Below are 16,572 nucleotides of genomic sequence, written 5' to 3' on the forward strand. Positions count from 1 at the left end.
ATTTATTTCTCAAAAGCGTGCTTATAATTTGAAATGTTTTCTTTCCTTCTTTCTTTGGCATCTCCCTCCTACCTCCTTTTTTCCCTTCGTTTTTTAATACTGTTTTCAATTCACAAAGCTCCTGTGGAGGCCATATGGTTTCTTAGATTTAATTTAACTTTGGGCAGCATTTAATCTTGTTGTTACCCGCTTGTAATTAATTTCTGTTTGTAGTCCATTGAAGAAATTTCCAGTTAGGTGCCTTCTCTATGCTTTTGGTTATTATCTACAGTTAACAATTAATTCACTTTCTTTTTTTTTTAAGTGAGTAAGATTCTTTCATTTTATGAAATAATGTTTATTCTATCATTTCTACCTCTTTCTTTAATTCTATCAAGTTTTAGTTTATTTGCCTAATCATCTAATTCTGAGCTAAGTGTAACAAATATAGGATTAAAGATATAATTTAAAATATGTGTGTTTGAATGCTAGCTCTACAATTTACCTACTGTATGACCTCGGACCAGTAACTTTCCCTCTCTGAACTTCTCTTTCTGCATTTGCAAAGTGAGGATTAAATAAGAATTTATATATAAATAAAATATATATATATATATATATATATTTAAATTGTGTGTGTGTGTGTAGACTTAATACATAGTCTTAATGGCTCATGTAGCCAGGGTAGGATGTCCGTAAATTTTTTTTTGGAAATAAATGCATCTAAAAATATAAAAATCCTCTTATGTACGTGCGAGCACTATAAGATAAATTCCTAGCAATGGATTCTCTTACACACCCTGGTTAGTTTAAGTGTTGCCAGATTATCTTCCACAAATAGTGCGTGAGTGTTGCTGTTGCCAAACACCATTGCCAAAACAGTGTACTATCAGACTTCTGAATTCCACAGTGACCTCTTATTTTTTTTTTTTTATTAACTTTTATTGAGCTTCAAGTGAACGTTTACAATTCAAGTCAGTCTGTCACATATAAGTTTACATACATCTTACTCCATACTCCCACTTGCTCTCCCCCTGAGTCAGCCCTTCCAGTCTCTCCTTTCGTGACAATTTTGCCAGCTTCCCACTCTCGACCTCTTATTTTTAATTCTATAATTTCTCAGATCACTTTATTTCAGTGAGTTTCTAGTACTTATTACTTACTATTGTGTACATATTTTCATTTTCTTATTATTTTATGCCATATAATATTTCACATTGGTGTACTGTAACCATACTATACACATATATATTTATATTTTAATATTTTCTTGCTGTTGCGGTAAATACGTTTTATTGGGATTTTTTTTTTTAGTATTTTCTTTTTCTCAGACCTATCTAAAATTCTGAAAGGGTATATCCCCTCTTCCCTACTCTAACCTCTGCTCTATTTTTCTTTGTAACACTTACCACTACCTGGCATTATGGCATTATTTTTCTTTATTCATTGTCTGCCCGAAAAGATTGTAATTTTCATCAGGATAGGGACCTGGTCCTGTTTGTTGCTGTGCCCCCCACCTAGATCATGATTCGCACTTAGTAGTGTTCCGGGAAGACTTAGAGTAGGAGGGTACTGAAATAACTCTATAATTTGGGACAAGTATATAGGATTTTAGACCCTTGGTTGTGAAAGCCTTTGAACACTATAGTTTTCAGTAATTTCATAGGGTAGTATACCTCCAAGTAGTCTGCTTAATGTGTTTTCTTGGTTATTTCTGTTTTTACTGTGAACTGAGCCAGACCCAACATAATAATAGAGATTAAAATGGAAGACCTTTAGATAACAGCATCTTTTTTTCTTTATTACAACAGGTTGTTTTGGATGTTGGCTGTGGAACTGGAATTCTCTCTATGTTTGCTGCCAGATCTGGTGCAAAGAAGGTTCTTGGAGTTGATCAGTCTGAAATACTTTACCAGGCAATGGATATCATAAGGTAGATGCATTTTAAGGCTTGATTTAAGGTTCTTTTTTAAAGTTGACAGTTGTTTATTTAACAAGTTCTTTTGTCTTTAATAGCTGTCGAATGCAGACTCAAGACATTTGTCTTTTAGTAAAAATTCATTCCAAAATATCAAGATTTTAAGTTGAATTGAGTTAGACACATTTGGGCTATAAATGGTGCTCAATAATCTTTTCGTGATACTCATTGATGAGGATTACTTTTCTATAGTTTTCTGGCTTTCCAATTATGGGTATAAATATGCTAATTTTAAATATAGAAATATTGTTATACAGGGCACTATTGACAGAAGACTCTTCAGAGAACTGGGTATTTCTGTCAATAATCTTTCCTTTAACAAGTAGCAGACTGAAGATGAAAGGGTTATCTATCTCTTTCTTTTGTGATGAATCTAGCTCTTGTGCTTCCATCCCACTACAATAACTGAATTCCAGAATGGCTAAAAACAAGGCAGAGTGGATTTAGTACGTCCTTAAAACTTAATTTTAGTCTCTGGAAATATCTCTTTTCTTTGAGTAGATAGGTTAGTTAAGTTATCCATGATTGATTTTAAAACTGGCTTATGTAAAAAAAAAAAAAAAATTTTTTTTTTATGTCTTAGTAAGAAACCTTTTATTTCAGATGCAGCTTGTAATAAGAATTAGTCTTCTTTAGCTGTGTGCTTAACAAAAGCACTTACATTAGGAACGTAGAAATAATTTCTAAAATAGATAATTAGTAGTAGGAGGCTTCTCAGAGAGATTCTCAAATAGTCCTTCCACTTAATACTTGTGCTCCATCTTTAAAATGGATTTAGGTTGATCTTTTCCAATGAATTTTAAACTGTAACATAGAAGCATAGTATTGTAGTTAAGAGCACAAGGTTTGGAGCCAGGCTTGGGTTTGAGTACTCACTCTACCATGTCCCAGTTCTTGTAACTTGGGTTAAATTATATCTAACCTCTTTGAAACCTTCATTGTTTCACTGTCAAAAATGGAAATAACAACTACGTTATATGAGGAAGGAGCCTTGGTGTCCCACTAGTTAAGAGCTCAGCTGCTCACCAAAAAGTCCACAGCTAAATGCTTAACCACTGCACTACCAGGGTTCCTTATAAGGTTGTTACAAGGATTAAATTTAGTCATGGTTCTTTGCCAAAGTGACTGGTATATAACTTTTTAATTAATGTTAGCAATAATTATAATAATGTTAATCATTATTAGTGGTAGTATTTTTGGCTTGGAGTCCCTGGGTGGTGCAAGTGGGTAAGCACTCAACTATTAGCCAGAAGGTTAGAGGTTTGAACCCACCGAGAGGCACCTCAGAAGACAGTCCTGGTGATCTGCTTCTGTAGTTTTTACCCTTTTTTTTTTTTTGAATTTTTGTTGTACTTTAAGTGAAAGTTTACAAATCAAGTCAGACTCTCATACAAAAATTTATAAACACCTTGTTATATACTCTTAATTGCCGCCCACAGCACACTCCTTCCCTCCACTGTCTCTTGTCCCGTTGGCAATCTGCTTCTGAAAGGTCACAGCCTTGAAAACCCAGCCCTGTGGAGCAGTTCTCCTCTGCACACATAGTATAGCCATGAGCCAGAATAGACTCAATGCCAACCAATAGCAGCAGCATTTTCAGCTTGCCGTCAGTGCCTCAAATGACGCTTTACATTTAGATGGTTATGTTTTTAAAATGATCATTCATTGCAGATACGAAAATAAGACTCTTTCTGTAGTCATTCCATTTCATAACCTGTATTTTCTCACACCATAAAGCCTCAAGTTTGGGGCAGTTTTACTCCTGACTCACTCCTCTCTCTTCAGCTCCATTCCCAACTTCTATACTTGTCTATTCTTGCATATTGGGGCCTTTATAACTGTCATCAGTCAATGACAACAACTGTTCTGATTAGCAGGCTAAATTCACTTCATAGACTGCGTCTTTTGCCCTTCTGAGGCTTCTTGATCAGAAATTTGTTAACACATCTAATTTCTTCTGTAAAACTCCACAAACTTACATCTTTAGAAGACATCTTAAATTTTTAAAGATGGATGCATTTAAAGTATATGTTCCATTATTCTTTTAAATGTATTCAACTTACAACCTTTCAATTGTGTTCAAAAGAATAATTTTTTTTAAATCTCTTTTTATTTAGAAAAAACATCTAACATTTCTAAAGAAATGACATTAGAATGGGCAAGTCTTGATTGTTAAAATAAATTGACAGGTATGTGTGTGTATATATGTATGTACACACACACACATATATGGTAGGGTTTAGGAAGAAGGGCAGGCCAGCTGCTCTGAAATTGTAGACGTGAATAAAGATAGATTTTCAAAGATGTTATATTAGCAGGGGCAAATGGAACTCAAAGGGAAATACAGAAGGAATGAGAAGTTGCTTCTTCTTATTGCTATCATACTCTGAACCATGCAGTGCATGATCATTTCAGAAACATAAACTTACCTTTGGATAGCGGATAGCAGAACTATTCAGTTGCCAGACAGTTGTATACCTTGTTGACCCTCAGGAAGCACCAGTACCTTCTGGTGATATTTTACGATCACCCTGTCTGCCTTTGGTTTCTCATCAGCTCAGTCATGGAATAGCTCGTTATTCAGACTTTTGGATGTTACTGCAGAAGAGTTCCATGAGAGGGTTGATCCATCATACAGCCGTAATGCAGTACTTTCAATCTCAGTAAGACATTAAAGATACAATCTTTCATACTGCTTATGTCTAGAATACGTTAGAAAGGAAACATTAAGAAAAGCCTAGAGAACATTTTGATCTGTTGTCATGTTTATATAAGTGTCTCTATGGGACGGGAGTTTTATCTTCATCTTTGATCCCTAACACCTACCAAAGTGTCTGATACTGGTAGAAGCTGAGTAGGTTTTTGAGTAGAACTGAAGGATCTTAAGATAATGATTTTAAAGATACTAATGACATACATAAGATTTGGAGTAAGATCACAAAATACACCAGCAGAAATTCTTGAAATAAGGGATATGTTCCTTTATAGTTTGTTGCTGAATTTAATAGAAATAACATCAGATGAGTTAAAGCTGAAGAGGACTTTGGACTGCTAATGAGACTAAACTGGTAAAAAAAAAAAATTTTGCTGCTCAAAAGCCATAGGACTCTGATGAAAGCAACGAAGGTGTTCAAGACACCTTACAAGAACACTAAATGTGTTTCCTTCCTCGCCCTACTCCTAAAACTCCTTATTTCCCATCCACTCAGTGGTCTGCCTTGGAGGTCCAGTGACCACCCACTAGTTCAGTGATTTGCTGGAAGAACTCACATGACATAAAGCTGAGCTCATGACTGAGATTTATTACAGCAAAGGATACAGTGCAGGAATAGCAGGTAAAAGATATCCATAGGCGAAAACTGTGGAGGTCAAGTGCAAACTTCCAAGAGTCATACAAGACTCAAGTGTCTCTGCAAGAGTCATACCAGATGCACTTTTTTCTCCAGCTGTGAACCTCAGAGTCACATGTGAGGTGTCTCTACCCAGAGAAGCTCACCTGAGTCGTAAACATTCCATAGCTCTATCAAAGGAAGCTGGTTGAGTAGGCACATACCCAGCATGTGACCAGTCACGATGCAGACCCCAAACCACGTGCCAGCTGCACATCATGAATCTTCATGTTTACTTTAAATATGCTTGTCAACCTGGTTTATCTTGACCTAGTGCTTTGGGGTTTCGAATAACATCGTTACCCAGTAACTATGTAAATGTTCTACGAGTTTTGTTCTCATTATTTTTCTCAAGGATCTTTGCCAGGGCTGTAGAGATAAACAAGAATTGAGTAAAACAGACCTGCTATATTAACTCTTTCCTCTCAGGTCCACGTTGGAAACCAGGAATTCATCCTTGACCTTTCCCTCTCCTTTACCCAGCATATCCTATTGGAGACCCACCCAACCCACTGCCATCGAGTTGATTCCGACTCATAGTGACCCTATAGGACAGAGTAGAACTTCCCCATAGTTTTCAAGGAGCTCTAGACACAGAGCCCTGTTAATTGAATATCCTTGATGTTTCTCAGATATGCCCATCTGCTACCAGTGCCTTAATTCATGTTCTTACATCTCTTGCCTGAATTAATGCATCTGCACATGATTGGCCCTGTTGTTTGTATTGTGTTTGCCCTTGATAGTGTTTTCTACCATCTATTCACCTTAGTGTATCTAGATTGATTTCCCCATCCAGTTCTCCTCCCCTCTGAAGAAAAAAGGAAAAAAGGAAAATAAATCACTTGTATGTGTGTTGGGAAAATATGAGAGGATAAAGAAGAAACTAAAAATTACCTATGATCCCACAATCAGAGATCAACATCAGCATTTTGGTATATTTCTTGCCAGTCTTAAAAGCCTGAGGTTCAATAGCATATGAAATCCATCAGAAATGTAAGCTTTACAAAGAAGTTTCTTGAATAAACTGAATGCTTCGAAGCCAGCGTGGCAGGGGTTTGGGGGCCATGGTTTCAGGGGACATCTATGTCAATGGTGTAATAAAATCTATTAAGAAAACATTCTGCATCCCACTTTGGAGAGTGGCATCTAGGGTCTTAAACACTTAGCAAGCAGCCATCTAAGATGCATCAATTAGTCTCATCCCACCTCGAGGAAGAGAGAATGAACACCAAAGACACAAGGTAATTATGAACCCAAGAGACAGAAAGGACCACATAAACCAGGGACTACATCAGCCCGAGACCAGAAGAACTAGATGCTGCCTGGCCACAACCAATGACTGCCCTGATAGGGAACACAACAGAGAACCCCTGAGGGCGCAGGAGAGCAGTGGGATGCAGACCCCAAATTCTCATAAAAAGACCAGACTTAATGGTCATAGTGAGACTAGAAGGACCCTGGAGGTTATGATCCCCAGGCCTTCTGTTAGCCCAAGACAGGAACCATTCCCAAAGCCAACTCTTCAGACAGGGATTGGACTGGACTATGGGATAGAAAATGATACTGGTGAAGAACGAGCTTTTTGGATCAAATAGACAACATGAGACTATATTGGCATCTCCTGCCTGTAGGGGAGATGAGAGGGCAGAAGGGGCCAGAAACTGGCTGAATGGACACGAAAAGAGAGAGTGGAGGGAAAGAATGTGCTGTCTCGTTAGGGGAAGAGCAATTAGGTGTATATAGCAAGATGTATGTAAATTTTTGTATGAGAGACTGACTTGATTTGTAAACATTCGCTTAAAGCACAATAACCAAACCAAAAACCCAGTGCTGTCAAGTCGATTCCGACTCATAGCAACCCTATAGGACAGAGTAGGACTGCCCCCATAGAGTTTCCAAGGAGCACCTGGCGGATTCAAACTGCTGACCTCTTGATTAGCAGCCATAGCACTCAACCACTGTGCCACTAGGATTTCCAAGCACAATAAAAATTAATAAATTAAAAAAAAAAAAAAAGAAATGTAAGCTTTACTAGAATATCAGCTCCCCAAGATTAGGTGGGAATTTTTCTTTTTTTGTTCACTGATGTGCATCAAGCACCTGTACCTGGCACATGGTAGGCTTTCAGCTTAAACACTCAGTGAACGAGTGAGTAAATCTTTAAGATCTAGTGTATCAAATGTTCCAAGACATCATCAGTAAAATCTCAAAATTCATTGTCTCTGCTAGAATCAGGTAATTCTTTTTACAGTGTTTTTTCACTATATTAGAAGCTAAAGATATCTACTGTTTGTGCATTTCAAACAGTAGATATCTTTAGTAATTCTATAGCTACACACCCGTGAATACAAATGATACCTGGAATGACCTTGTTCTGGTTCCGAGACTGGGCTCTGCATTTGAAATCATCCACCTGGTGGGGTTTGTTTCCCTTGGGATGTACACCCCCCCCCAAAATGGTTAAGGATTCTTGTTTTGTTTGTTTGTTGTTTTGTTCACATGTCTGGACAGAGGACTGGGTGAGTGGTATGGGTGTTTTCTCTGAGGGGAAGGGAGGGAGACCTGGTCTGGGTACCAGTCTGCTGCAATTTTTCAGTCAGTTTCTTCCTTCCACTTTTTATACTTCCCAACTCCAGAGGTTTGTGTTGTGAAGAATGGCTCCCACCTTCACTAGAGTTTTCTCCGATGTGTTCACTGAGCGCAGGTCCCTCACAGGTTTACCAAGATGATTTTGTTCATCCTTTTTTCCCCCTAAATGATCGCCATCTTTTATTCTTTGATAGTCCCTCCCCAAATCTCCGTGGATTTATGAGTTTTAGTGTTCTTCTTATTACTTTATTGCCATTTCACTGGGAGAAGAGAAATAAACAAGTGTGCTTGGATGTTCCCTATGGAACTGAAAGAAAAGTAGGGTTGCTGTTAGCTGCTTCTGAGTTGACTCTGACTCACAGTAACCTTGTATGTAACAGAATGAAATGTTGCTTGGTCCGTCAGGATCCTTGGCATATTTGAGTCCATTGTGTCAGCTGTTGTGTTGTTGTATCAGTCCGTCTCACTGAGTTGCCCTCATTTTCTCTGACTTTACCAACCATGATTTTTTTTTTTTTTCTAGTGATGGGTCTTTTCCTAGTGATGTGTCCAAAGTAAATAGGCTGAAATCTTACCATCCTTACTTCTAAGGAGTATTCCGGTTGTATTTCTTCTAATACTGTTTTTGTTTTTCTTACAGTCCACGGTACATTTAGTGTTCTTCATCAGTACCACAGTTCGGATAAATTCTTCTGCGTTCATTTTTCATTTTCCAGCTTTTGCACACATATGAGACAATTGAAAAGACCATGGCTTGGATCAGGCAGACGTTAGTCATCATAAACATCTTTGCTTCTTAAACTTTGAAGAAATCTTTTGCAGCAGATTTGCCCAATGCAATACATCATTGGTTTCTTGACTGCTGCTCCCATGAATGCTGATTGTTGATCCAAGTAGAATGAAATCCTTGACAGCTTCAGTGTCGTCTTTGAAAATAATACTACAGTTTGTGAATTTTTGTATGTATAAGTCATTCACTCCCAACCCACCAAATATTCTTTTTAAAAAGGCTATTTTTTATAACTTATAATATTCTTCTGGGAGAACTTTGTCATTGTCATTTACTTGATTAGGTGTTCGTTTTCTGAACTCGTGGTACTTTATACTGCTTACTTGTTTGTCTTCCTACTAGGGCATGGCATGGTTTTTTTTTTGAGCATGGGCCATGTCTTTTATCTAAATCATATCTGGCAGCTTACATTAGGTTACAAATTTGATCCTGTGTTTCCCATTTTAAAAATGCTAAAATGGCTCTTTATTGTCTTTAAGTAAGATATAGACTCCTTAGCATCACCTCTAACTCCCTCAAAACTTTGTCACACCTCATGGGCAATTGTGCACATACACAACCCTCTCCATCCCATAACAAACCCATTGCCATGGAGTCAATTCTGACTCATAGTGGTGTATGGGACAGAGCAGAACTGCCCCATAGAACTTCTAAGGAGCAGTTGGTGGATTCAAACTGCTGACCTTTTCATTAGCAGCTGTATCTCTTAACCACTGTACCACCAAGGCCCCTATACCATGTGTATCTTTTAGGGCTAAGCTCAGATGTCACTTCCTTGAGTAGGTGTTTATCATACAAGCTCCCATGGTGCCCTACAATGTTTACTGGTCTGTCTCCCTTAGACATTCTTTCTAAGTTCATGGACTATGCCTTTTATCTCCATATGCCCAGTACAAGATAATTAATCACAATGATGTCCCTCTATCATGAAATAAAAGTTAAATTGCTACTTTAATAAGATAGGAAAGTATGTGATGTTCTGACACAATTGCCATTCAGAAAGGTTGATAGTTTCGGTGCTTACTGGATTAGTTAGGGAATTACTTAAAATCCCCTTTTTATTACAATGTTGTATTTCTGTAGATCAAAGCTATGCTATGGTTTTTGGGCAGATATTTCCAGAAATAGAATTGATTTGGAATGCTTTTATGTTAAAGTAAGGCTCTGTGAGTAGCCACATGAGAAAAGTTGGTAAAATCTATAATTTCTTTTTTCATAAACAGGAATTCTCAGGTAGTCATTAACAGTCTTAAGAAAGAGTGAATATCTGTGTTGAGCTGTTTTAAAATAGGATTACTGGAAATGGTGGGGCTTTGTTTTTTTTCTGTGTATTCCCTGCAATCATAATCTTTCCAGTTGTATTCATATTTGAACAACAAGTAATTACTGATGCAAATAGGATTATGACTTGTAGCAGACAATAAACAGCCCGAGCAGATGGTCTCTTACAGAACACAGATCTTGTTTCAGCATAACCACTCTGAAGATATTTCTAGGCAGTGGGAACATTTTGCTCTTTTAAAAGAAGGCTGCTTTTTATTTTCTTTGAAGTGTTTGTAGATCCTTAGTAAATATTTCATTATACAGCAAGTAACAATAGTAATTTCATCATGCATAATAACCAAACCAAAACCCATTGCCATCAAATTGATTCCAACTCACAGTGACCCTATAGGACAGAGTAGAACTGCCCCATACGGTTTCCAAGGAGTGGCTGGTGGATTCGAATCACCAACCTTGGTTAACGCCTGAGCTCTTAACCACTGGACCACCAGACCTCCATTATATACATATAAAAATGCATAAAACATAAATAGCCATGTTTACTGTACTTTAAAAAAAGATGCTGTTGAGACAATTCTGACACATAGTGACCCTACAGGACAGAGTGGAACTGTCCCGCAGGGTTTCTAAGGCTGTAATCTTTACGGAAGCAGACTGCCACATCTTTCTTCCATGGAGAGGCTTATGGGTTCGAACCGCTGACCATTCAGTTTGCAGCTGAGTGCATAATCACTGTGCCACCAAAGCTCCTTCTTTAATATACATAAATAAGTTAAGCTGAATACCCATGTAGCCATTATACAGGGCAAGAAATAGAACATTGTCAGCACTCCAGACTCCCACCCACCTTCACTTTCCTTTCTCAGTTGAAGCCGTTCCTTACTGATTGAGGCAACTACTGTCCTGACTTTCATGGTAACCAGTTCTTTGCTTTGCTTTATAGGTTGAACACTTAAGTGGGCATCACTAAATAAAATAGTTTGGTTTACCTAATTTTGATCTTTATATCAATGGAATCCTATCTTATGCACTCTTTTTCTCTAGGTTATTTGGCTCAACATTATTTATAAGATTCATGTGTGTAGCTGTTCCTTAATATTTATTAATATGTAGTATGCCATTGATGAGTATATCATAATTTATCCTCCCTGTTCTTGATGGACAATGTGTGTTTTCTAGTTTGGGGCTACCATGAACAGTTCTATTATGAACGTACTGTACATGTTGCCTGGAGCACACATGTGTACGGTATGTACTTACAAGTAGAATTATAGAATTTGAGGTATACATATCTTTAAATGTCCCGGATAGTACCAGACAATTTTTTAGCATGGTTGTATCAATTTATACTTCCACCAATAATGTATGACAGTTCTGGTTGACATTGTCCACCTTAAAAAATTTTTTTCCTCGGTTGTGTTGCAGTATCTCATTGCAGTTTTAATTTGCATTGTTGTGATTACTGATGAGGTTGAGCACCTTTTCGTATGATTATTGGTCATTAGGATTCTTTTCTATCAAATATCTCTTCAAGTCTTTTGCTGAGGTTTCTTTTGAGCTGTGCCATTTTCTTATGTATTTGTAGGCCAAAAACTAAACCAGACCCATTGCTGTCAAGTCAGTTCCAACTCATAGTGACCCTATATATGACAGAGTAAACTGCCCCAGAGGGTTTCCAAGGAGCGCTTGGTGGACTCGAACTGCCGACCTTTTGGTTAGCAGCTGAACTCTTAACCACTGTGCTACCAGGATTTCCTATTTGTAGGCAGTCTTTACATATTCTGGATTTGAGCTCTTTATGAGTTTTATGTAATGTAAAATTCTTTTCCCATTCTTGCTTACCTTTTCACTCTTTTCATTGTGTCTTTTGACGAACTGAAATTCTTGATTTTAATGTAGCAACATTCTTATTTATAATTGGTGCCATTCGTGAGTTGATTAAGAAACAGTTTTCTACCCTGAGATTATAGAAATATTCTCCCGTGTTCTCTTTTAAATGCTTTATAGTTGTGCTTTTTTCATTTTGGTCTATAAGCCACTAGTCATTGATTTTTATATATGGTATAAAGTAGTGGTCTAGTTTCTTTCTGCCTTTTTTCCTATTTAGATGAGCTATTTGTCCATCCCCACTTACTGCAGAAGTCATTCTTTCCTTTCTACTTTGCAAAATCATTTTTGTCAAGAATGAAGTGTCCATATATGAAGCCTGTATAGCCTTTATACCAAAACCCCACTAAGATAGTACGAGGACAGAAAACTACAGACCACTCACTCATGAACATATATATAAAAACCCTAATTGAAATATTAAAACACTAATTGAATAATATATTGGGAGGTAAAGTTTAACTCAAGAATGCAAGATTGAAATATGAGAAAATCAATTAGAAAATCTGTGATCATCTCAATAGATGCAGAAAAAATATTTGCTGAAATGAAACATCCATTTAAAAAATATATTTTATATTTTTATATATATTAAAACTCGTAACAAACTAGACATAGAATGTTCCTAGCATGATACAGAGATACCAAAATGAAACCTGCAGCCAACATCTTGATGAAGCATTGAAAGCATTCCTTTTAGGTTCAGGAACAGGATGGGGATACCTGCTTGCTATCACCTCATCTATTCAACACTGTAAAGGAGGTCCTAGCCAGAGCAGCAAGGCAATAAGAAGAAAAGTATAAGAATTGGAAATGAGAAAACAAAACTTGTTATTCCCTAATGATATGATTATAAATATACACATTAAAAAAAAAAAAGTTCTGGGACCATAGTTCTCCAACCCCTGGCCTAAATACCCAATTAAAAGGCAGAGATTCCCAGACTGGATTAACTACGTATAGTCTTAAAGAAATCCTTTTTAAATATATTAACACCAAAGGTTAAAAAGGAACCATAGTGTTGCAATGATGATGCACTTGGCTACTAACCAAAAGGTCAGCGGTTTGAACCCACCAGGCGCTTCATGTGAGAAAAGACCTGGTGATCTGCTCGCGTAAAGATTACAGCCCAGGAAACCCTGTGGAGCAGGTTTACTCTCACATAGGGTTGCTGTGAGTCGTGATCGACTTGATGGCACACAAAAGCAACAACAAAAAGCTTAAAGAGAATGCAGAAGGTGGACAGTAATCTCAACTGTTAACTGAAAGGTTAGCAGTTTGAACCCACCAGCCACACCACAGAAGAATGGTGTGGCAGCCTGCTTCCATAAAGATTATACAGCCTTGGAAACCCTGTAGGGTAGTTCCACTCTGTGTTGTAGGGTCACTATGAGTCAGAATCGACTTGATGGTAATGAGTTTTTTAATTATTTTAAAAGTGGGAATGACTATATTAGTATCATACAAATTTGTTGTTGCTGTTAGGTGCCGCCAAGTTGATTTCAACTCATAGTGACCCATGTGACAGAGTAGAACTGCCCCATAGGGTTTTCTAGGCTGTAATCTTTATGGGAGCAGATCACCAGGTCTTTCTCCTGCAGAGCTGCTGGATGGGTTGGAACCTCAACTTTTTGGTTAGCAGCCAAGCACTTAACCATTATGCCACCAGGGCTCCACATTATAAAAAGTTTATCAGGAATAAAGGAGGATTATTTCTTTGATGATGGGGTTATATCACAAGAATATATCATAATTCTGAATCTAGAATCATCTAATAAAATCTCCCAAATACATGGAACAAAAACTGATAGAAATGAAAGGAAAAATCAGTGTATGATTATGTTTGGTGATAGTAACACTCCTTTCTCAATAATTGATAGGATAAGTAGATATAAAATCAATAGGAATATAGAAGACCTAAACACCACTAAAGATCTTGAAAACCCTATAGTGCAGGTCTGTTCCGCACACTGACAACAACAAATGGCATCATCAAACCGCTCGACTTAGCTGACATTTAAAGAAGACTCCACCCAAAGACTATACAGAATCATGTTTTTTTAAGTGCATGTGGAACATTCACCAAGATAGCTCACACGCAGGACACTAAAAGAAGCCTCAGTAGATTAAAAAGGATTTAACTCTATAGACTAAGCCCTGGCCCCACCAAAATTGAACTATAAATCAATAACAAAGATATCTGGTATATCCCATAAATGGTTTGTAATTAAGCAGCACATTTTGAAATAACCCAAAGGTCAGAGAAGAAATCACAAGGAAAAAGAAATGAGAAAATACTTTGAACTGAGTTAAAAGAAAAACATGCTTAGATAGAAATTTAAGCTTTAAATGCTTATATTAAAAAAGAAATATTTGAGGGAACATCATTAAAATGATAAAACCAGACCAAAAAACCCAAAAATTAAACCCGTTGCCGTTGAGTCAATTCTGGTTCATAGTGACCCTATGGGACAGAGTAGAATGACCCCATAGAGTTTCCAGGGAGCACCTGGGTGGATTCAAACTGGCAATCTTTTGATTGGTAGCCGTATCACTTAACCACTGTGCCATGAGTTTCCAGACCAGTTGCCGTCAAATCGAAACCAACTCATGGTGACCACACATGTGTCAGAGTTAAACTGTGCTCCATAGGGGTTTTTTTGTTTCTGTTTTTTAATTTTATTTTGTTGTTGTAGAGAATATACACGGCAAAACATACATCAATTCAACTGTTTCTGCATGTACAATCTTCTGACATTGATTACGTTATTTGAGTTGTACAGTCATTTTCACCCTCCTTTGCTGAGTTGTTGCATCGCATTAACATAAATTCATTACCCCCTACGGTTCCTATTTAACCTTTCTAGTTTGTGTTGTCAGTTTGATCCCATATAGATAGTTCTTAAAAGAACATAATGCTCTTTTAAGACATTTTTTAGTAGTTAAGCTAAACTATCTATCATTTAGTTTTACAACAGACATTTTTTACTAGTTAAGCTAAACTGTCGTTTAGTTTTTACAAAGACTTCAGGGGACATTTTTGGTTTAAGGTTTACAAGGTTATCCTAGGGCAGTAGTTTCAGGGTTCATCCAGCCTCCATGGCTCCAGAAAGTCTGGAGTCCATGAAAATTTGAAAATCTGTTCTGCGTTTCTCCCTTTTGATCAGGAATCTTCTATAGAATCTTTGATCAAAATGCTCAGTAATGGTAGGTGGGCACCATCTAGTTTCCAGAGGGTTTTCAATGGCTGACTTTTTTGGAAGTAGATCACCAGACATTTCTTTTAAGATGCCTCTGGGTATACTTGAACCTCCAGCCTCCCTAGAGAACAAAAATTACCAAAACTGATTTAAGAAGAACTAAAAAATCTGAATAGCCCTAAATCTATTAAAGAAAATGAATTTGTAATTCTGAATATTCCCACAAATTAATAACCATAACCAAATTAATACCATAAATTAGATGTTAAGTTTCTTCAAACATTTAATAAATAATACTAAACCCTTTCAGAAAATAGGGATGGACAGGACACTTGCCAGTGCGTTTTATAAGGCCAGCATTTCTGTGATACTAAAACCAATCAAAGATATTACAAGGAAAGTAAACTACATACCAATATTCCTCGTGAACATAGATGGAAAAATTCCTTAATATTAGCAAATTGGATCCAGCAATATAGAAAAAAGGATATAAACTATGAATGACCATGTAGGGTTTATCCTAGGAAGTGAAGATAGGTTTAACATTCAGAAATCAATGTAGCTCACTGTATTAACAGAATAAAAACCATGTAAGCATCTTTTTTTTTTTTAAGCATCTTAATAGATACAGAAAAATTGTCAAAATTTAGCTCTCGTTTATAATAAAAACTCTAAGCCAACTGGGAATAGAAGAAAACTTTTTTTTTCACCTGATGAATAGCATCTGTGAAAAACCTACATTTAGCATCGTTTTTAATAGTAATCAACACTTTCCCCCTAAACTGGGAACAAAACAAGGATGTTTACTCTCACCACTTTTGTTCAGCATTGTAATGGAAAAGAGGAAATAAAAGACAAACAGATTGAATGGAAGACACAAAACCATCATTCTTCCCAGAGGGCATGACCATATACATGTAAAATCTTAAGGAAACTACATAAAAACTGCTAATGTGAGTTTAACAGTCACAAGATTCAGAGTCAAAATATGAAAGTTAATTATATTTCTGTAAAATACCCATAAACAATTAGAAATTGAAATTTTAAAAAATATATGCCATTTACAGTAGAATCTGAAACTATCAAATATTTAGGGATGCATTTAGCAAAATATGTGCAAGGCTTGAACACTGGAAAGTATAAAACATACTGAGAGCTGATTCTAAAATCCATATGGAAGTGCGTATGACCCAGAACAGCCAAAAGAATTCATCAAAAAGGAATAAAGTTGAAGGACATATATCACCAGATTTCCTGACTTCCCTTAAAACTACAGTAATCAAGAAAGTGTTGTGTTGGCATAAAGATACATGTATAGATCTTGAGGAAGAATAATAAAGTCCAGAAATAGGTTCACACAATATGGTTAACAGATTTTTTGACAAAGATACCAATATAATTTCGTGGATTAGTGATAGTTTTTTTCAGTGTCGTATCAATTGGTATTGATATGGAAGAAAAAATGAACATGATACC

The 16,572-nt window shown here is 36.7% G+C and overlaps 1 protein-coding gene across 3 annotated transcripts in view; it reads left to right on the forward strand.

Annotated features, from left to right (window-relative positions):
- The window catches only part of PRMT3 (protein arginine methyltransferase 3), a 121,865-nt gene that overhangs the window by 18,358 nt on the left and 86,935 nt on the right, over window positions 1-16,572 (forward strand). For all 3 annotated transcript variants that reach the window (XR_007518221.1, XM_049890710.1, XM_049890712.1), the window contains one exon: window positions 1,791-1,912. Coding sequence is in view for 2 of the 3 variants with exons in the window: in XM_049890710.1 (XP_049746667.1) it covers window positions 1,791-1,912 (122 nt within the window). In the remaining variant the exon portion in view is untranslated. The remainder of the gene's footprint in view (window positions 1-1,790; window positions 1,913-16,572) is intronic.

This window comes from Elephas maximus, chromosome 7 (assembly GCF_024166365.1).
Source record: "Elephas maximus indicus isolate mEleMax1 chromosome 7, mEleMax1 primary haplotype, whole genome shotgun sequence".
Classification (NCBI taxonomy): domain Eukaryota; kingdom Metazoa; phylum Chordata; class Mammalia; order Proboscidea; family Elephantidae; genus Elephas; species Elephas maximus.